Source organism: Pimephales promelas, chromosome 10 (assembly GCF_988280905.1).
Source record: "Pimephales promelas chromosome 10, fPimPro1.hap1.1, whole genome shotgun sequence".
Taxonomy (NCBI): domain Eukaryota; kingdom Metazoa; phylum Chordata; class Actinopteri; order Cypriniformes; family Leuciscidae; genus Pimephales; species Pimephales promelas.
In genome coordinates, this window is record NC_142778.1 from 20842309 (window position 1) to 20863778 (window position 21470).

The 21470-nt window shown below is 37.9% G+C and overlaps 2 protein-coding genes across 5 annotated transcripts in view; one reads left to right on the forward strand and one right to left on the reverse strand.

The window, feature by feature from the left end:
* On the reverse strand, positions 1-6018 carry nob1 (NIN1 (RPN12) binding protein 1 homolog). The gene is made up of 9 exons (XM_039654437.2): positions 5862-6018; positions 5171-5303; positions 4571-4704; positions 4418-4489; positions 2757-2891; positions 2374-2661; positions 1406-1503; positions 1130-1274; positions 1-968 (listed from the first exon to the last, which is right to left on the reverse strand). The coding sequence occupies exons 1-9, from the start codon at positions 5928-5930 to the stop codon at positions 702-704; spliced, it is 1341 nt and encodes a 446-aa protein (XP_039510371.2). The 5' UTR covers positions 5931-6018; the 3' UTR covers positions 1-701.
* The window catches only part of wdr59 (WD repeat domain 59), a 23994-nt gene continuing 8529 nt past the window's right edge, over positions 6006-21470 (forward strand). For all 4 annotated transcript variants that reach the window (XM_039654432.2, XM_039654433.2, XM_039654435.2 and 1 more), the window contains exons 1-18: positions 6006-6093; positions 6694-6743; positions 8573-8708; positions 8847-8932; positions 9186-9266; positions 9345-9382; positions 9483-9571; positions 10158-10274; positions 10361-10438; positions 11193-11349; positions 11448-11527; positions 11606-11738; positions 12238-12362; positions 12478-12642; positions 12730-12831; positions 12947-13091; positions 13212-13281; positions 13397-13550. In XM_039654432.2, the coding sequence (XP_039510366.1) occupies positions 6040-6093; positions 6694-6743; positions 8573-8708; positions 8847-8932; positions 9186-9266; positions 9345-9382; positions 9483-9571; positions 10158-10274; positions 10361-10438; positions 11193-11349; positions 11448-11527; positions 11606-11738; positions 12238-12362; positions 12478-12642; positions 12730-12831; positions 12947-13091; positions 13212-13281; positions 13397-13550 (1860 nt within the window). In that variant the 5' untranslated portion in view covers positions 6006-6039. The remainder of the gene's footprint in view (positions 6094-6693; positions 6744-8572; positions 8709-8846; positions 8933-9185; positions 9267-9344; positions 9383-9482; positions 9572-10157; positions 10275-10360; positions 10439-11192; positions 11350-11447; positions 11528-11605; positions 11739-12237; positions 12363-12477; positions 12643-12729; positions 12832-12946; positions 13092-13211; positions 13282-13396; positions 13551-21470) is intronic.

A 21470-nucleotide genomic window follows, 5' to 3' on the forward strand; every position in this document is an offset into this window, starting at 1 on the left:
TTAACACAATTTCTCCTTTTAATTGCAGTGAACCACAGTCTCAAAAACACAGTTTGAAATCACTGGTGTTTCTTACATCACAAACTACCTTGTAACCAATCCCGTCAACGTAGGGGTGGGCGAGTCTCAAGAGAAGCCAGGTTATCCTGGGTACATTTAGCAATATAGCGGGTCAATTATGTATATTATGATGAACTATGTGCCTTTCTCCACCGACGTTCTAAGATGCGTTTCTAAGGATGCAGATTTTGGCGAACAGGAACATATTCTGTGTAACATTAGCAACACATTTAATAAAGTCAAGCAAAATTCACTCTTCCACTTCTTTCTAATGAGTTTCTGGTTCAAACATATGGGTGAATTAAACCAGTATTTCTCTTGCCATTGTGCAGCGTTTACTACAGTAAAGTTGACCGAGTGGATCAGGTATTTTGAGCTGGTGTGAGTGAGTGGAGGCAAGGACTAATTTGCATATTCATGGGCCCACTTATACTAAATGAAGCAAGGGTGTAATTACATTCAACCAATTAAAAGCAAATTGGTCAAAGATGGAAGTATTAACTACAGGAGGACTTTAAAGTTAAGAGAAAGATGAAACTGAAGATTCAGATAAATCAATATAAAAATATTTTAATTAATTTTTTCTGAATTCAACGTTTCAGGCTTTCAGTCCAGATTCTGCAGGTAGTGTGAGAACACAATCACTTCTTAACAAATTTTTTGCGTGCTGCATTTGGATTTGTCCGTCGTCTTCCTCCTCCGGTCTGGGCGTCCCGCAGATGTAAGCTTGCTGACTTGCTGTAGACATCGTGCTCAGAGAACGGGGAGCTGCCGGCCAGGTAATCTGGATCAAACGCATCGGTCTTCTGCCGAGCTTTTTTAGATAACCTCTGCTGGGGGAAACGCTGATCTTCCACCAGGTGCGGGTTGCTGGCGTGTTTTCCTCCTTGAGGCAAAGGCAAAGAGTGCTACAGAGGACCGGAGAAGAGACAAACCATACGTACATGTCACTAACATTCATTTATATGAAACTACTCATAATACAAATGTCTTTAATTTGTAAACGATGGACCAAATAAACATGATTTCTAATGCATTTTTATTAAATTATTATCAAAACATTACTCACTCTCTTCCCCTTTGGATTCAGCACTTTGGGATTCCTGGAAAAATGCATTTGCATGGTGGCGTCCTCATTCACTGAGACTGCAACCTTCTTCAAGGTGTCGTGCCCACAATTTGGACAGAAAGATTTGTTCATATTTGTTGTTGTCCTGAAAAAAAAAAAAAAATCAATATGTAATTACTGTATCCATGTGTTACACACATCACATATTATTATAAATGTGTAATTATTGCTGCTAGTACAAAATGGTTATTTTCCATTTTTCAGTCCATCACTCACTTGAAGCAGGCATGACAGCGCAGAATGTAATTCCTGGTGTTTTTAATGAGCATGCCATTAACAGACAGCACATGCAGTCCAATCTGAATCAGCACATTCTGTAAGGAAAACAAGATGATTTTGTTGTATAAAATAGATTTAATACATTTCTATTGTTACATTTTTTTAAGGTGTCCGTATTACAGTGTAATGTAATTATACATTTAAGTAAGTAATAGGGATCTTCGCCCGTGACGTCACTACGCGGTTACGTGTGCTCTGCTTGGCAGAAAAATAATGTCCCTTTGCCGCAGAGTAATATAAAGTCATAATTTAACCCAAAATTGGGTACTGTACAGTCAGTGTATCATCTGTGTACACACCCTTATAGATTAAGGGCAAATTATTGTATTTTCTTTGATACATTTTTACGTATATGTTGACCAATGTTATATATCAGAGGTAAGATAATTTTGATTAAAAAATATAGCCCATGGTCAAATCACACCTCTATTTTACTCTAGTCGTAACAAATTTACCAGTTATCCAGTTAACACAAGTAATATTCGTAATTATAACTTATTGCTTGCCAGACAGACGTAAAAAAGTCTGAAAAGTGGGGCGAGAGCAGAAGCTCATTTGCATTTAAAGTGAAACACATTAAAACGGTGCGTTTTTGCACAAGCCCAAATTTGGCAATTTATCTGTTGGGTATTCCAAATTTGGCAATTTTAAAATGCTATAAAAAAAATTTATCTGTGGGGTATTTTGAGCTAAGACTTCACATACACACACTGGGGACATCAAATAATTGTTTTACATCTTGTGAAAAGGGGCATAATAGCTCTCCTTTAACAAATGGAACCTTATTGTAAAGATTGCTGGTTTTCCTAATCTAGCAACTTTCTTTATTTTTTTTTCTGCTGATGTAAACAAGGCCCAGTTTTAAATGCTTATTTCCAATATGTCTAGTGAATGACCACAAGTACCTGCATGGCAAAGTCAGTGGTCACGCAGCCCACTTTGACGTCTGCTGAGGGTACCCAGTTACCAGCATCCATCTGAACTTGCTTAATGTTGCTGGGAGTAATCCAACCGCCACCATCCTCATCTTCTTCCTCCTCCTCCGCATCGTAATCATCATCATTGCTTTGTTCTCCTTCTTCCTCATGTTGGTCTCCTTTAGTCCCATCATGTTCTTCAGATTCAGCTGCGCGACTGTCAGCTGACAGATCAACAGACTCTAGTTTGTTTGTAACTGTGATTGCGTCAGCCGCCTACGGAGAAGTAAAGAAACAAGGAAAATACTTAAGTTTTACTTAATTGTCTAACATGATTGTGGCAGAAGTTTAGATGTTATCTGTTTCCTCACCAGCATTTCCAATATATCAGCCTCAATGCTGGGCAGAGGATTCCTCCAAAAATGAAAGCTGTTGAATTGTGAATTATCACGGTCTCGTGGCTCATTAGTAGTAGATCGTTGAACTGTTCCTGGTTTACCTGATGACTTTTTGGAAAAAAAGCTTAAATTAATAGGTGGATAGGCCCCAATTGTAAGTAGATCTGCATTATTAATAAACAATGTCAACCAGAGAGGCATTTCAAAACCAGCCGGTTTCTGAACCAGCAATAGGCAGCAACCTCATAGCAACATGTAGTGTTCACGTGAACAGCGTCGGCCAATAATGAGCCGGCTTTCTGACGTATACTACGTGATCAACATAGCAGACTGCCATGGAGGAGAAGAGATTGTTGAATGAAGTGGTTATTTTTGATTGGTTTTATTTCACACAAAAATATTCTCATAACATTAAGGTTGAAGCACTGTATTCAGATGGACTATTTAAACGATGTCTTTACTACCTTTCTGGGCCTTGAAAGTTGTAATACTGTTGCTGCCTATGGCTGGTTAAAAACCCTCTCAGATTTAATCAAAAATATCTGAAAATATTTTTGGAAATGGGAGTGTAACGCAGTGGAAACGTGGGACTGTAAAGACAAAAAAGCAATAAAACACAGATCTGCAACACATTACAGACAAATGAATATTTAAATATGAAGCAAGAAAAAAAACAAGAGTTGGGGGCAACCCATTTAAAAAAAATAGAACCTCATGACAACAAGCTCACAAAAATACTTTCATTAGAGACTACTAAACAACTATCATGAACAAATCAAATACGTTTTGATAAAATTATTTTTAGAAATATCAACAAATCAGCATTATAACTTTGCTGTTACTGGTCTATATGAAAAACGAGGAAGAACATTGAGTTTTTATTTCAAATCAATATTTACATTAAGTTTACAAGCACTACAAATCACACATCAGATTAGAAAAGAAAGAATAAAGGCAGTTACTTTTTCATCCATTTAAAAAAAAATTGATCCTTGTATTTTGTGTATCAGAATGATTGAATGTGTCATTGCGCTGATGCCACTGTATCAGTGCCCTTTTTCGCACATATGTACATCTCATTTGAAGAAAACATAAGATGAAATACGTGCGCATACACAAAGCTGGTTCATGATTGGAGCAATACAATATATGAAAAATGTCTATATAAACTTGAAACATGCCTCCTCCGATCCAGCTATGAACTGTGATCTGCATTGTTAAACTCATCGCACTGCTACGGAAGTCAATGAGACCAGGAACTGTCTGGTTACTGATATTTTTCTAAAATTTTCTCTGGGGGAGTTGTAAAATGAGCCAATTTCCAAAAAAAGTGGAGTATCCCTTTAAGTCTGAATGACAACAAAGCAAAGCTGAACAGGCTTTTGATTGACATGACATTTTAATTCTCTGCTGTAATGTGACCTCATTTATGATACAGCACAGTGATTGGATTAAATTAGTTCATTCTCATGAATAATGCAGAGAAAAGCTCAGAAACTGATGACGTGTACTTTCCAGCCATGGCACACATTTAAAAAAATGACCCTGTATCTAAATCAAAATGGAGTAAGCCTGGGAAATTCATTTAAATAAAATAATTCAAATATAGATTGCATTTGTAAGTAATGGCTTACTTTTGATGGTAAATGGAAACCAGCAATGCCAACAGGAGTCTCTGGATGTCTTTGTGTACTGCAAATTTCGACCTGAAACATGAATAAAACAGTGTCTTAAACCAGAACAAATGTGAATGCATGTAAATTCAAATCTGAATTAAACATCATTACCTTTTTCTCAGGTTCTTTCTTCAAATGGTCAGTTCCTACATTCTCAGTTTCCAGTTGATAAGTCAGAGCCAAGACCTTGATGTCTGTTGCTGAAAGACTGGGATAGTCTCCTGTCTTTTTAGCAAATTCTGTCACTGTGATATAATAAGTAAATAAAAAATAATATGCATAAGTCACCACCATTACATACTTCAAGCACCCAAATGTGTCTCTGATGTGTTAATGTGTATAATATATATATATACATACAGTATATATATACAGTATATGTATATATTTTTTTAACAATGTCTGTATTATAGCAAACTTGTACAGTGTATTTATCAACAGGATTTGAAGAGTTATATCTGTTTTACTGCTTTTTATATTTGTATTGTTCACTGTAATCTTCTTATTGTGGTTTTGTTTTGGTTTTTTAGGTCAACAATTTTAAAATCTGTCCAGGCAGGGACAACGGATGAAGAATAGCCTTTTGGCTAATTCTGGTGCATTTGCAGCAATGTTAATTAATGTACGCTGTCCCTGTCAAATAAATAAATTAACAAATAAAGACAGACTTTTAAAGTATGATGCATCAACAATATTAAAAGTTGTTATTACCAAATCTTATGTACTCTGGAAATGGTTCTTTGAAATTGAGCTTGTATGGCAAAAAAGCCAAGCTCCTTTTAGTTGGTTTATCCCGAATTTCATCAACAACATCCTTCGAGGTATAAATGTTCCTTCCAATTTCCTAAAACGAAGTAAAACACAAACAACAATGTGACAAGGGATAAAATGCATGCTTTCATTCTGGGTCTGGTATGCATTATACACGCAGGAGCATATGCACATATGCACACACACACACACACACAAACAAAGTAATATTATGAATACATTTAAGTATCACTTAAATATCACTTATCACTAAACTTTATGTTTTAATCAGTTGTCCAACCGGGAGGTGTCAGCTTGTCTGCATTCTCCATGGTGCTGAATGATTGAATTTATTGATGCGCCATGGCAAATTGTATACTCCCACAACATTTTAATACACTAATGTAACTTTACTACTATGGATCACTGTGGAAACGCGTGGCATTGCCACGCTATTTTCTGTTAATGTTTCACAATCGTGCCCGCATACAATGCGTCAATTATTTATTCTAAATTATAGTAACTTACACATACTGCACCAGCACGCACATATCAGTTTCGTCCTTTATCCTGAGTCAAACTAACATTTCAGGACAGCAGCATTAAAATAGTTAAAAAAAAACAGAAGCCAACTTTATCAACAATAACTCACGTGCAGAGAAGCTCTTTTAATAAAAGCACCAGTATCTGCCACAACATGCTCCACCATGATCGCCTCCATCTTGACAGTATGGGGGAGAAGCGTGCGTAGCTTCAAACATGAACTCTCGCGAGAAGACACTGTTGTCCCGTTAGTTTCACGTAATTTGTTGACGTTCTGGTGGGTGAAGATGGCGGCCCGCTGGAGTAGTGAGAATGTGGTGGTGGAGTTTCGAGATGCACAGGTACACAGTCACTACACCTGCACGCAGGTATTAGGTGCGTTAGAAGTGTCGTTTTCGTAAACATTAGACCAATAAACATGCACACCTGTCATGTCAATCCTGAGCGACGTATTTAAAACTTTGATTGAATCCCATTCTTTGTTTATTAAGCCAGGTGTAATGCCCTTACAAACTTATCATGGTAAACATTGTACTTTCAGTTATTAGTATTATTTACAATCATTACAGTAAACGTGTTGTCAAAAGAAGAAAAGACTTTACTACTCGTTAGTAATAGTAATGAGTTCCCAGCAGGTGTAGTCATTTTATAGAGTTCCAACATAAGTTATATAGGCTACATTGAGAGTTGCAGAGTGCAGAGTTATGTATAAGTTACACATAACATGTCTGAATGTCATTAGAATTAACATTAGATATAAACTATAAAACTAAGTGTCATTTATTTTATTTTAAAGATAATACGACTGGTTTACAATGTAAGCATGCTTTTTCATTGTGTACAAGTTACATTTAGAAGGGTAAAAAGGAACAATATACAACATCTATGCAGCCTTTTTTTTGCAGTTTATATGTTGTCATGAGAGACTTTTCTGTTTTCAGGCTACTGCAATGTCGGTGGATTGTCTCGGCCAGCATGCTGTTCTCTCAGGGTGTGTACAGCTTTGGTTAATGTCACATCAGCATGTGGAATTATAAACACACCCTTATGCACCAGCAGTAGCATAGTTTTATATGCTGCAGCTACATCCCTTTTCTATGGTAGCCAGTTTCTGCCACTTAAGAAAAATATAAATCATAATTATTATAATATAAAAAGTCAAAATTATGATATAAAAAGTCGAATTTATTACTTAAAAAATAGTAATTATGACAAAAAGTCAAAATTATGACATACTAAGTTATAATCATTACACAAAAAGTATATGACTATGTCATAATTATAAAGTGAACAACTTAATTTTGACTTTTAATCTCATAATAATGACTTTTTATTTTATAATTATAATTTACACAAGCCTATGCAGCATCGCGTGGCGGTCGGAGAACCTCTGGACTGGCAGACCTGGGTGGTGTGATCCCTCTTTTCAAGAAGGGGGATGGGAGGGTGTGTTCCAACTACAGGGGGATCACACTCCTCAGCCTCCCCTGGAAAGTCTATGTCAGGGTACTGCAGAGGAGTATTACTGTATTCGCCCAATAGTGGAACCTCGGATTCAGGAGGAACAGTGGGGTTTTCGTCCCGGCCGTTGAACACTGGACCAGCTCTATACCCTCTCCAGGGTGCTGGAGGGTTCATGGGAGTTTGCCCAACCAATTCACATGTGCTTTGTGGATTTGGAGAAGTCATTCGATTGTGTCCCTCGCGGCATCCAATGGAGGGTGCTCCGGGAGTATGGGGTCCGACGCCCTCTGCTAAGGGCTGTCCGGTCCCTGTATGACCGAAGCAGGAGCTTGGTTCGCTTTGCCGGTAGTAAGTCAGACTTCTTCCCGGTGCATGTTGGACTCCAGCAGGGCTGCCCTTTGTCGCCGGTTCTGTTCATAATTTTTATAGACAGAATTTCTAGGCGCAGCCAGAGGCCGGAGAGTGTCCGGTTTGGGGACCACATGATGTCGTCTCTGCTTTTTGCGGATAATGTTGTCGTGTTGGCCCCTTCAGACCAGGACCTTCAGCATGGACTGGGATGGTTTGCAGCCAAGTGTGAAGTGGCTGGGATGAGAATCAGCACCTCCAAATCCGAGGCCATGGTTCTCAGTCGGAAAAGGGTGGCTTGCCCGCTTGAGGGTGGTGGAGATCCCTTAGAGATAGGGTGAGAAGCTCAGGCACTCAGAAAGAGCTCAGAGGAGAGCCGCTGCTCCTCTGCATCAAGAGGGGTCAGCTGAGGTGTCTCTCGGCATCTGTTCCGGATGCCGGATGTGTTCCGGGCACATCCCTCCTGGAGGAGCCCCGAGGAAGACCTAGGACACGCTGGAGTTATTATGTCTCCCGGCTGCCCTGGGAACGCCTCAGAATTCCCCCGGAAGAGTTGTGAGAGGGAAGTCTGGGCATCTCTGCTTAGACTGCTGCCCCGCGATCCTGCCCCAGATAAGCGGAAGAAGATGGATGGATGGATGGATAGATGGACTAGCATTTTTTTCTTATGTGGCAGAAACGGGTTTCCATAATTTTCTATGGAATTTCCATAAATTTCTATCTCATTATTTTGACTTTTATCTCATAATGACTTAGTATGTCATCATTTTTCTCATAATTATGACCCATGTCTTTTTTCTTTTCTTATCTCTTTTATCTCTATATCTTTTTATGGCATAATCATAATTTACACAAGCCTATTTTCATCATATGTGGCACAAATGAGTTTCTATACTTCTCATATCTCTATTTTTAAGTTTGTAAATGCCTTCCTACATGCATCGTTATACCACACCGTATTTACTTTTTTCACATGTGATTTTTTTATTTATTTATTTTTTTTAATAGGAGGCGATTCTTATATGTTGTCAACCTGGAGACGCCGTCCGAAGCTCCACGCAAAATCAGCCGCCAGAGCAAATGGGACGTTGGGACAGTTCAGTGGAATCCGCACAAAACCGAGGCCCATTTATTTGCTGCATCTGTACGTGAAGTAGTTATTATCTGTTGCTGATTAATGACATTGTCATAATGATCATCAGTCGTATTTATTGTCTACTGAGTATTTATTTTATGATTTATTTTAATTCTGTAAATATATATTTTCCTTATCTTTGCAAAGAGTAATCAGCGAGTTGACCTGTACGTTTGGCGTGATGGATCCGGTCAAGCACATACGTCTTTGCAAGGGCATACACGCGTTATAAGGTAATACAGATCACGCCGTGCTGAAATGCTACTTATTCAAACAATGACGAGACAATGCATGATCAAAAAAAGTGCATACCTTATCTTTATATCCTTGCAAAATGTAAACTATACTATATAGCAATAAACAGTAGTCATCATGTATCTTGAATCATGAATCTGCTTTTAAACAGTATTTATTGAGTATGAATATGCTGCATTCTAATAACAAATAATACATGAGTATAAGTTTTTATGTGGTTTGATGTTTCAGTGATTTAGACTGGTCGTGGTTTGATCCAGAATTGCTTGTCACGAGTTCTGTGGACACATACATTTACATATGGGACACAAGGTGAGCGTGGAGAAAGAACACATGATGAAGAGTTTGTGGGACATTCGATGTTTTACGCTTTTATTTCTTGATTTCTAGGGACACGCGAAAACCAACCGTGGCCCTTTCTGCCGTGGGTGAGTGCAAAGACTCAATGGGATATACAGTAATGTATTAGTCAATACTTTTATTTATTCTTTTGACTTTTCATTTTCTCACTCTTCCTCTACGTTTTAGCCGGAGCCTCTCAGGTGAAGTGGAACAGACGGAATCACTATTGTTTGGCATCAAGTCATGATGGTGATGTCAGAATCTGGGACAAGAGGGTGATTATGTCATTCTGTTACTTGCTACATCAAGATTGCATCATCATTCTAGGTGTCGTTTATCAGTCAGATCTTTGTTTGACTGCCAATCTGTTTACTTTCCATTTAAAAGTTTGGGAACAGGAGTGTGTTACAAATTTTATTTTCAAAGAATCCTGAAAATAAAAGTATCACAGTTTCCAAAAAATATTAATTAGCACAACTGTTTTCAACATAATAATAAGAAATGTATCTTTAGCAGTAAATCAGCATATTAGAATGATTTCTGAAGGATCATGAGAGACTAAAGACTGGAGGAATGATGCTAAAAATTCAGCTTTGTCATCACAGGAATAAATTACATTTAAAATTATTATTATTTTTTTTTAAATAAATGCAGCTTTGGTGAGCATGCAAATCATCTTTCAAAATATATAAAAATTCTCTATCCCAAAGTTTTTAATAGTAAACAGATATCGCATTGTTCCCACATCCTGCACAAATAGTTGTATTTAAAAAAAAAAAAAGTTTTTATCAATTGAGAAATTAGTATTTAAAAGCTTATCTGTTGCAGATATTGTTTTTGACTGATTGTAGTGTGTTTCAGAAACCCAACACTGCAGTGGAGTATGTAGCCGCCCACCTGTCAAAGATTCATGGTCTGGACTGGCACCCTGATAACGAGTACATCCTGGCTACTTCCAGTCAGGACAACTCTGTTCGGGTGATTATTATCACAATTATTGATCATATTGTTCACATTCTATTGTGTTTGCTGCAGTTTAACTTCTACCTGATTTACCCCTAAAGTTCTGGGATTACAGACAACCCCGGAAGTACCTTGATATCTTGTCATGTCAGGTGCCTGTGTGGAAGGCCAGATACACGGTACAATACAAATCATTATTTTAATTCATTTAAAATATAATCTATTTTAAAAAAATCAGCTAAAAATGTTTAACCAAACTTGTTGATTGAAAATTTGGTGACAATTACACCACCGGGAAAAAGTTATAATTAAGGGAATATTAAGATTTTGCAATGTTTTGGGAAAAAAAGTCTCTTATGCTCACAAAGACTGTGTTTATTTGATCAAATATATGGTAGAAACAGTAAAATTGTGAAAAAGTATTCAAATTTAAATAATTGTTTGTTACTTTATATTTTAAAATGTAATGTATTCCTTGCCTCGATTCAAAGCTGAATTCTCAGCATCATTATTCCAGTCTTTAGTTGAGTTTTCCATTCATTGAGGAATCCTGAAAAATGTACACAAAAATTTATAAAAATCAGAACCATTACTTATGATTGAACATCAATAATAATTGAGTTGCAAATCAGCATATTAGAATGATTTCTGAAGGATCATATGACACTGTTGACTGGAGTAATGATGCTGAAAATTCAGCTTTGCATCACAGGATTAAATAAAAAATAAAACAATTATTTTAAATGTAAATAATATTACACAATAGTACTGTGTTTTTGATCAAATAATGCAGCCTTGCTGAGCATAAAAGACTTTTTTTATTAATTATTCTAAATATTTGACTGATAGCTATTTTTTCCCTTATTCTCGCACCATTGAAATGTAATTTATTATTTCAGTAAAGATGAATTTTTTTCATCCCCTTCCATTCAGCCCTTCTCTAACGGACTGGTTACAGTGATGGTTCCTCAGCTACGGCGAGAGAACAGCCTCCTCCTGTGGAGCACTCTGGAACTGAATAGTCCCGTTCATGCGTTCGTGGGCCATGATGATGTTGTGCTTGAGTTTCAGTGGAGGCCGCAGAAAGAAGGTGAGAGGAGCAACCAGCAGAACTCTGAATGAGGGCTTCAATTTGACTTTATGAATGGACAAGAATTATTGTCTTGCACTATCCATTCTGTATTTTAGGTTCCAAAGACTGCCAGCTGGTCACATGGTCCAGAGATCAAACCCTGAGGATATGGAGAGTAGATCCTCAACTCCAGAAGGTGATGCTCTTGAAGTCAATCCTTTCTCTATGGATGTTGGCTTTATGTTTGACACTGATGGTGCCATGCGTTCTATAGCTGTGCTGTGCCAATGACATCATGGACGATTTGATGGAGGGCTTGACTCTCACCACAGAGACAGAGAAAACTCTGAGGTCCCAAGACTCCGAACCTCCACTGAGTCCAGGATTCACAGCTGACAACTCACAAGGTGAAAAAGATTATTTTCTCTGACAGTGATTTGATACATTATGGTTCATTTATTTTTAATTATGTTGGTTCAATTTATAATTATTTTTAAAAAATATATTGAATAAATGAATGTAATTATGAGCACTGTCTGTACGCCTGGTTTACCATTTTATATTTACCATACAGTATACATTGTATTCTGGTTATTTACACAAATTATACTTTATTTTGTTGTGTGGCAGAATAGAATAGAATTCAACAGAATTATAATAAAGACATAAAATAGACAGATATCTTCACAGAAAGTAGATTGTGGATCTGATTACCGGTATGTGGATTTTTATGACTGAAATGAGTCGAGAATTGTATTTTGTATAAGATTTGAAAGTTTCTTTGCCAGTCTGGTTACTTTTATAATATAATATAATAGACTTACTGTACACTACCATTTAAACGTTTGTTTGTTTGTTTGTTTGTTTACCTAGTTTTAATAAATGTAAATTGCTGTCTGTCCACAGATCAGTTTGACGGCCCTCAGTCCGGCCTGTCATCCAGTGGTAAGAATGATGTGCCAGGTTTGCCGCAGACTCTGCAACAGGAGTTTTCTCTAGTCAACTTACAGATTCGCAATGTCAATGTGGAGGTCAGTCACTGTAACTCTCTGATATTTGGAGTATTATGTTGCAGAAATCTGATAAATAGGATTCAATTACAGTTATATATAAATAAATAAGGAATTAACACTATTGTTCTTGTAGATGGATGCCGTCAACCGCAGTTGCTTTGTGTCGGCCGACTGCGGAGCCAACCGAGTCCGCCTCGTTGTAAAGTTCCCTGCCCAATATCCCAACAATGCAGCTCCTTCTTTCCAATTTGTCTCTCCGACAAACATCTCGTCTTCCATGAAGACCAAGATACAGAAGGTTGAAACTGAACTCCCATCAATACTTGTCTTAACCTTTAGTCAATGTTTTAAACAATGTCATGTTGAAGCAGCAACTCTTTTATAGATCCTGACTGATACGTCACTTCAGAAGGTGAAGAGAAACCAGAACTGCTTAGAGCCGTGTGTTAGACAGCTGGTATCCTGCTTAGAGTCAGATGGAGTTATGGTGAGGGAATTTCACTCCTATACTCATTTCCAAATTTTTCCCATGCTAACCAGCAACATCATGATACATTTTTTTTAAATCGCTGCCTCTCCTATGTCTCCAATCCGATGTCTAGGAGGATGGTACAAACCCCTACGTGCTCACAAACCCGGTGACTCCTGCTCTTCCTACTTTCCCTCGAGTAAGCAACACTTACGGCTCATATCAGGACTCCAACATCCCTTTTCCCAGGACCTCTGGGGCACGCTTCTGTGGGACAGGTTGGTTGCAAAAACAACAGACCTTTTCCATTACCTTTTCCTTTTCCTATTTTATATAAATATAAATAATTATTTTGTAATGTAAATTCAACATAAATTACAACTTAGTTTTCCCATTAGGTTCCTTGGTTTATTTCACACGGCCAATGACTATGCATCGTATGGCCCCTCAGACTGAACCTACTCCCAGGTTTGCTTGCTTTATCTGAACCATGATGTTATATTATTATTTGATTGCAATGGAAGACAGGTTAGCGTGTGTAAGAGGACTATGATTCCAAGGTGAAGTCTTTGTTTCTGTACAGGTCACTGTCGGCTCTCTCGGCGTATCACAGCGGGGTGCTGACACCCATGAAAATGCGAACAGAGTCTCAGACCACCCTGAGGCTGTACAGTGGGAGCCCAACACGTACAGACAAAGATCAAGTGTCCATATCGTCCTTCTACTACAAAGAACGGGTGAGACTCGTCACACAGGACTGAAATTAGCTTGACTTGGAAATGTTGTTTTTGTTCAACATGGCTCACTTTTTCAGTAGGTTTGATCAGGTGGTTAAAGGGATACTCTACTTTTTTTGGAAATAGGCTCATTTTACAACTCCCCCAGAGTTAAACAGTCGAGTTTCACCGTTTTCAAATACATTCAGACAATTTTCTGATATTTAGAAGAATATCAGTAACCAGACCGTATCTGGTCTCATTGACTTCCATAGTATATATTTTTTTCCTACTATGGAAGTCAATGAGACCAGAAACTGTCTGGTTACTGATATTCTTCTAAATATCAGAAAATTGTCTGAATGTATTTGAAAACGGTGAAACTCGACTGTTTAACTCTGGGGGAGTTGTAAAATGAGCCTATTTCCAAAAAAGTTGAGTATCCCTTTAAGATTTTTATGGTTAGCAATGGCAGTTTATTCATTTATTTTATTTCATTAAGTCTACAAAAAGTGAAATGGACATGTGTTTGCCTGTCTGAAGAAAATTTATACACAGTATTTGTAAAAGGTGGATATTTTCACTACCACAACCAGGGTTTGAAATTAACACCCACCAGATTCGGGTAAAAATCAACTGTGGCGGGTAACACTGTCAAATCACTGTTTACTCACTTTGCTGGTGAATTTCGTGTAGCCAAATCTGCACAGATTTAGTGTAAATACTCAACTTGTGAGTCATCATGATCTATTAAATACAACATATTGCATAGAATATGCGCATATCTGGCTTACTTGAACATGCCCAGCACAACACACAAATAACGGCACGCTTTTTCATTTGCATTGAAGCAATAGCGAAGATTAAAAAGCATTTGGTTAACAGAAAAGACATTGTTATTTTCCAATGTTCTACTTTTTTTTAATGTTCATTTTTGGTGAAAAGAATGAGAAAGAAAGAGGATGGGAGAAGATGGCTGGATGACAGGATTTTGTTTGAACAAGAAATTAATGTATGAAATCCAAATTTTATAATGTTTTTTCACCTTGTTGTATACAGTGTGTATACACTACCTGTCAAAAGTTTTAGATCAGTAAGATTTTTTTATGTTTTTAAATGAAGTCTCTTCTGCTCACCAAGGCTGCTTCATTTGATGAAAAAAAAAATGACAAACAGTAATATTGTGAAATATTTTGACAATTTAAAATGACTGTTTTCTATTTTAATATATTTCAAAATGTAATTTGAAAGCTGAATTTTCAACATCATTACTGTTGCTGATTACACATCAGTTTTCATGATCCTTCAGAAATCATTCTAATATGCTGATTTTATGCTCAAAAAACATAAATGATTATTTTCAATGTTGAAAACAGTCGTGTACCAGATTTTCCCCCTAAAATTCTATGATGAATAGAAAGTTCAAAAGAACAGCATTTATTTAAAATATAATCTTTTCTAACATTATAAATGTCTTTACTGTAACTTTTGATCAATTTAACTCATCCTTGATGAATAAAAGTGTTTTCTAATTTCTATCCCCCAAAAAATAAAAAAATAAATTCTTACTGACCCCAAACTTTTGAATGGTATAGTGATTAATGTTACTAAAGCTTTGAACTTTCTATTCATCAAAGAATCCTGAAATAAAAATGTAAAAAACTGTTTTCAACATGGATAATAATCATAAATGTTTCTTGTGCATCATATTATAATAATTTCTGTAGGATCATGTGACACTGAAGACTGGAGTAATGATACTGTAAATTCAGCTTTGATCACAGGAAGAAATTGCACTTCACTATATATTCACATAGAAAACCACTGTTTTAAATTGTAATAATATTTCACAATATTACTGTTTTTAGGGCCCAAGCCCTGAAAGGGCGAAGGCCCTATTGTTTTCCTAAGGATTATTATTATTAGGGCCCAAGCCCTGAAAGGGCGAAGGCCCTATTGTTTTCCTTAGGATTATTCTTTTCTATTATTATTAGGGCCCAAGCCCTGAAAGGGCGAAGGCCCTATTGTTTTCCTTGGGATTATTTTTCTTTAGTATTATTATTTTACTACCTTTTTGGCACTTTTGGAGCCCTTAACATGCTCAAAAACTCTTGAAACTTTGCACACGGGTCAGAACCCGCGGCCATCAGAGCCGGGCTAAAGCTGGTACCTGGGCGTGGCAGGGCGGCTCGTCAGCGCCCCCTGGAACGGGGTCCGAACACTTGGTCCATAACTCAAACACGCTTGTATATAATAATATGAAATTCGGTACACATGTTGATCTCATCGTTTCATCTATACCTCGCGCTCTTACTTTTTACCCCAGCCCAACAGGAAGTCGGCTATTGAGGTTTGTTTGTAAAACGCTCGCAATGGAATGTCAAATACTCCTCCTAGAGCTTTGATCCAAATTCGACGAAACTCGGTCAGCGTGAAGTCAAGACATTGAGGATGAAAGTTTGCGAGGGGATTTTTGATATCTCGAACGGTTTGGCCGTGGCGAGGAAACGAAATCATGGCGAGAAACGTGAAACAGGAAGTGTGTTATAACTTCAGCATACATTAACTGATCTTGATGAAACTTCAGCAGTGTGTTCGCTGTAAGAGGACGATCACATGGATGTGACTATTGTGAGTCAAAGTTATAGCGCCACCAACTGGCAGCAGGAAGTGTGTCACTTTCAAAATGCTTTGATATCACCCTTTTATTTTTACCCGATTTGCTTCAAACTTCATATGTATAATGTAAACATACGGCAGATGTAGACCTGTGAATGGATTCTTGATATCTTTGAAACTGTTGCCGTGGTGACGCATCAAACTTTACCATTCTTTTTGGATGCTTTTGAGACCCTTAGCATGCTTGAAATTGCATGAAACTCAACAGACACATCACATTTATTAGCCAGTGGACACGTGCAAAGTTTCAGAAACGGGCGTGGTGAGGGCTCAGTAGCGCCACCTTTTGACAAAAGTGGGGTTGTTAGTTTTATCTACAGTTACAAAAATCGGTATGTATATTGTACTCCTCGAGCCGGACAACTTTCTAATTGACACTCATTAGCTAGGACCCACAGAAAGTCAGATATGTTTGTTTGAATGTAGAGAAAATCTCAGAATTTTGCCAGTGTCTCAGTGTCCCTCTGTGTGAGTGAGAGGAGGGGCGCCTGTCAGGTTAATTTTAACCCTTTATTTGCTGTGTGCGACTTCACTGGCATTTTCGGGGGCCTTAACATCCTCAAAAACTCTTGAAACTTTGCACACGGGTCAGAACCCATGGCCATCAGAGCTGGGCTGAAGCTGGTAACCGGGCGTGGCAGGGCGGCTCGACAGCGCCCCCTGGACTGGGATTCGAACATTTGTCCATAAATCAAACACACTTGCATGAATTAATATGAAACTCGGTACAATTATAGATCACATCAGGCCAAACAACTTTCGTGCTCTAAGTTTTATGACAGTTCAAATGGAAGTTATTTATGAATTATGAATTATGGGTTGTTTGAATAATTGTCCTAGGAGAAATACATCAAATCACAATGCATGTGTTTACCAATCACAACCAAACTCGGTGTGCATGAAGTCAAGACATTGAGGATGCTAAATTCCGGACGGATTTTTGATATCTCGAACGGTCTGGCCGTGGCGAGGAAATGAATTTTATGACTAAAGAAGGACACAAAGTGTGTTATAACTTTGCTCAATTTACCTACAGTTACAAAACTTACCACGTATATTGTTCTCGTCAAGCCAATCAACTTTCCAATTTAAAGTCATTCGCTCTGAGCAACAGAAAGTCAGATATTGTAGTTTGAATGGATTTATTTCCCCTGCGATTTTCTCTCTCTCTCTCTCTCTCTCTCTCTCTCTCTCTCTCTCTCTCTCTGTGTGTGTGTGTGTGTGTGGGTGTGTGTGTCTGTGTGGGGAGGGGAGGGCTGTTGTCTGTGTTTATGTGTGTGTGTGTGTGGCTGGCTGCGATTTTTCCTACAAGTCCTTGTCTCTAAGTCCTTGTCTTTTTGCATAACAATTTTGCATAACAATATTTTTAAATGACAAAATAGGCATATAACCCCCATCTTTTAAATGTATAGTTTGCTTTAAATAAAAGTAAGATTCTATTTGTAATTGAAGTTGAATGAATTTAAAATTCATGTGCTATATTTCAATATATTTGTTTTCCTTAAGATTTTAAAACACTAACTTCATTCTTATCTGAATTACAAATATTTGTTTCTGTATAAAATAATACTCTGACTAAAAACACATTTGATGTTTTTTTTTTTTTTGGATTTTTATTTACATGTATTTATGTGTGTGTGTGTGTGTGTGTGTGTGCGTGTGTGTGTGTGTGTGTGTGTGTGTGTGTGTGTGTGTGTGTGTGTGTGTGTGTGTGTGTGTGTGTGTATAAAGTGAAGGGTTTTTTTTAGATAAAGTAGAATTTCTATAACTATGTGTTGAACTAATAAATCACTCTTGTGTGTGTTAAACACAATCTACTTAATACAGACAACTTCATTATAAAGATAAATAACAAATCCAAAAAATATATGATTATAATCTGACAAAAAAAGCCATTACAAACTATATTAATGGAAAATACACATTGCTCTTTGTATTGTTGTAAAATATTCATGAAAAACAAGATAACAAAAATCAAAAAGATAAATTATTTTAGATATAGCCATGTTTTAAATGTATAGCAGAGATGTTAATTGAGGCAGCAACATACAAACTTTCTAGAACAACATGGACCTGAATAGCTGGTTTTTATGGAGGACAGTGAAGAGGAAGAGGGTGCAAATCAAACAGCTCATTCTCAGACTACACAGCAAACAGCTTAAGTTTTTAGTGCTTTGTTTGAGGTTTTTAGTGCTCTGTCCTATCTATTATCAACATATAATAGATGGAACAGAACAAGAAAGGCAATTAATAATCTGTCATTGCGTCACTGCATTATGATATGAAAGGCTCAGTACAGTGTGGCACAAAACGCTTATGCGCATCCCGAGTGGAGAATGATGCGCTTAAAGCCACATGGAGTTACAGCGCACAGCGCATCGAGTCCGCATTGATGCAAGCTCTACAATACACTTCTTTTTGATAGTCAAAGCGGGGGTTACGTTTTTACACGTCGTACAGAATAACCCTAAAGGCACCAAGGTGGCGGTGCCACCGGCTTTATATTAAATAAAAATATAGCTGTGAGCAGCGATAAAGCGCCAAAGCCGGCGGTACCGCCATCCCGGTGCCTTTGGGTAACTAAAGGCATCAGGGTTGCGGTGCCACCGGCTTGGGCCCGCAATCGCTGCTCGCAGCTATATTTATTATTATTATTATTTTTCTTACGACTATTCGGTTACTTTTGGGGCCCTTAACATGCTCGAAAACTCTTGAAACTTTGCACACGGGTCAGAACCCGCGGCCATCAGAGCCGGGCTGAAGATGATACCCGGGTGTGGCAGGGGGGCTCGTCAGCGCCCCCTGGAACGGGGTCCGAACACTTGGTCCATAACTCAAACACGCTTGCATGTAATAATATGAAACTCGGTACGCATGTTGATCTCATCGTTTCATCTATACCTCGCGCTTTTACTTTTTACCCCAGCCCAACAGAAAGTCGGCTATTGAGGTTTGTTTGTAAAACGCTCGCAATGTTATTTGAAATACTCCTCCTAGAGCTTTGATCCAAATTCGACGATACTCGGTCAGCATGAAGTCAAGACATTGAGGATGAAAGCTTGTGTGGGGATTTTTGATATCTCGAACGGTTTGGCCGTGGCGAGGAAACGAAATCATGGCGAGAAACGTGAAACAGGAAGTTTGTTATAACTTCAGCATACATTAACTGATCTTGATGAAACTTCAGCAGTATGTTCGCTGTAAGAGGACGATCACATGGATGTGACTATTGTGAGTCAAAGTTATAGCGCCACCAACTGGCAGCAGGAAGTGTGTCACTTTCAAAATGCTTTGATATCACCCTTTTATTTTTACCCGATTTGCTTCAAACTTCATATGTATAATGTAAACATACGGCAGATGTAGACCTGTGAATGGATTCTTGATATCTTTGAAACTGTTGCCGTGGCGACGCATCAAACTTTACCCTTCTTTTAGGATGCTTTTAGGATGCTTTTGAGACCCTTAGCATGCTTCAAAATGCATGAAACTCGACAGACACATCACATTTATTAGCCAGTAGACATGTGCAAAGTTTCAGAAACGGGCGTGGTGAGGGCTCAGTAGCGCCACCTTTTGACAAAAGTGGGGTTGTTAGTTTTAACTAGAGTTACAAATATTGGTATGTATATTGTACTCCTCGAGCCGGACAACTTTCTAATTTACACTTATTAGCTAGGACCCACAGAAACTCAGATATTTTTGTTTGAATATGGTCACTCTGAGCCTATATGTCTCTGTGTCTCTCTGTCTTTGCCTGTCTGTGTGTGTGTGAGTGTGCAGGGGGAGGGGGCTTAACCATTTCACTGCTGTGTGTTTGACCTGCATAAAGAAAATACATTTCTCAAGCCTGGTATTTTTTAAATAAGTTTTTATTTTTATTTTTGTAAGTAAAGACATATAACTAGTTTAATTGTAGTGCATTGACAATAGTTTTATATAATTAGTTTATTAATCAGATTAACTTGGTCAATAAACTTGGTCTGAAAATTTGGTCCATAAATCAAACACACTTGCATGTAATAATATGAAACTTGGTACACATATAGATCTCATCGTTTCATATATAGCCTACTTCACACTCTTACTTTTTACCCCAGCCCAACAGGAAGACGGCTATTTAGGGATGTGTTTAAAACACATGCAATGGAATTTAAAGTATTGCTCCTAGAGCACTGAACCAAATTCGACAAAACTCGATCAGCGTGAAGTCAAGACATTAAGGATGAAAAGGTGCCAAGGGATTTTTGATATCTCGAACGGTTTGGCCGTGGCGAGGAAACGAAATTATGGCGAGAAACATGAAACAGGATGTGTGTTATAACTTCAGCATACATTAACTGATCTTGATGAAACTTCAGCAGTGTTTTCGCTGTAAGAGACCGATCACATGGATGTGACTATTGTGAGTCAAAATTATAGCGCCACCAACTGGCAGCAGGAAGTGTGTCACTTTCAAAATGCTTTGAAACCACTCTCTTATTTTTAACCGATTTGCTTCAAACTTCATCTGTATAATGTAAATACACGGCAGATGTAGACCTGTGAATGAATTTTTGATATCTTTGATACTGTTGCCGTGGCAACGAATCAAACTTTAACATTCTTTTTTGATGCTTTTGGGACTCTTAGCATACCTCACACAATGGAATGTGCAATACTCCTCCTAGAGAATTCAAACACACGGCACGAAACTCGGTCAGCGTGAAGTCAAGACATTGAGGATGAAAGTTTGTGTGGGGATTTTTGATATCTCGAACGGTTTGGCCGTGGCGAGGAAACGAAATAATGGCGAGAAATGTGAAACAGGAAGTGTATTATAACTTCAGCATACATTAACTGATCTTGATGAAACTTCAGCAGTATGTTCGCTGTAAGAGGACGATCACATGGATGTGACTATTGTGAGTCAAAGTTATAGCGCCACCAACTGGTAGCAGGAAATGTGTAACTTTCAAAATGCTTTGAACTCACCCTTTTATTTTTACCCGATTTGCTTCAAACTTCATCTGTATAATGTAAACATACGGCAGATGTAGACCTGTGAATGGATTCTTGATATCTTTTAAACTGTTGCCGTGGCAACGCATCAAACTTTACCCTTCTTTTAGGATGCTTTTAGGATGCTTTTGAGACCCTTAGCATGCTTCAAAATGCATGAAACTCAACAGACACATTTATTAGCCAGTAGACATGTGCAAAGTTTCAGAAACGGGCATGGTGCAGGGACTAAATAGCGCCACCTTTTGACAAAAGTGGGGT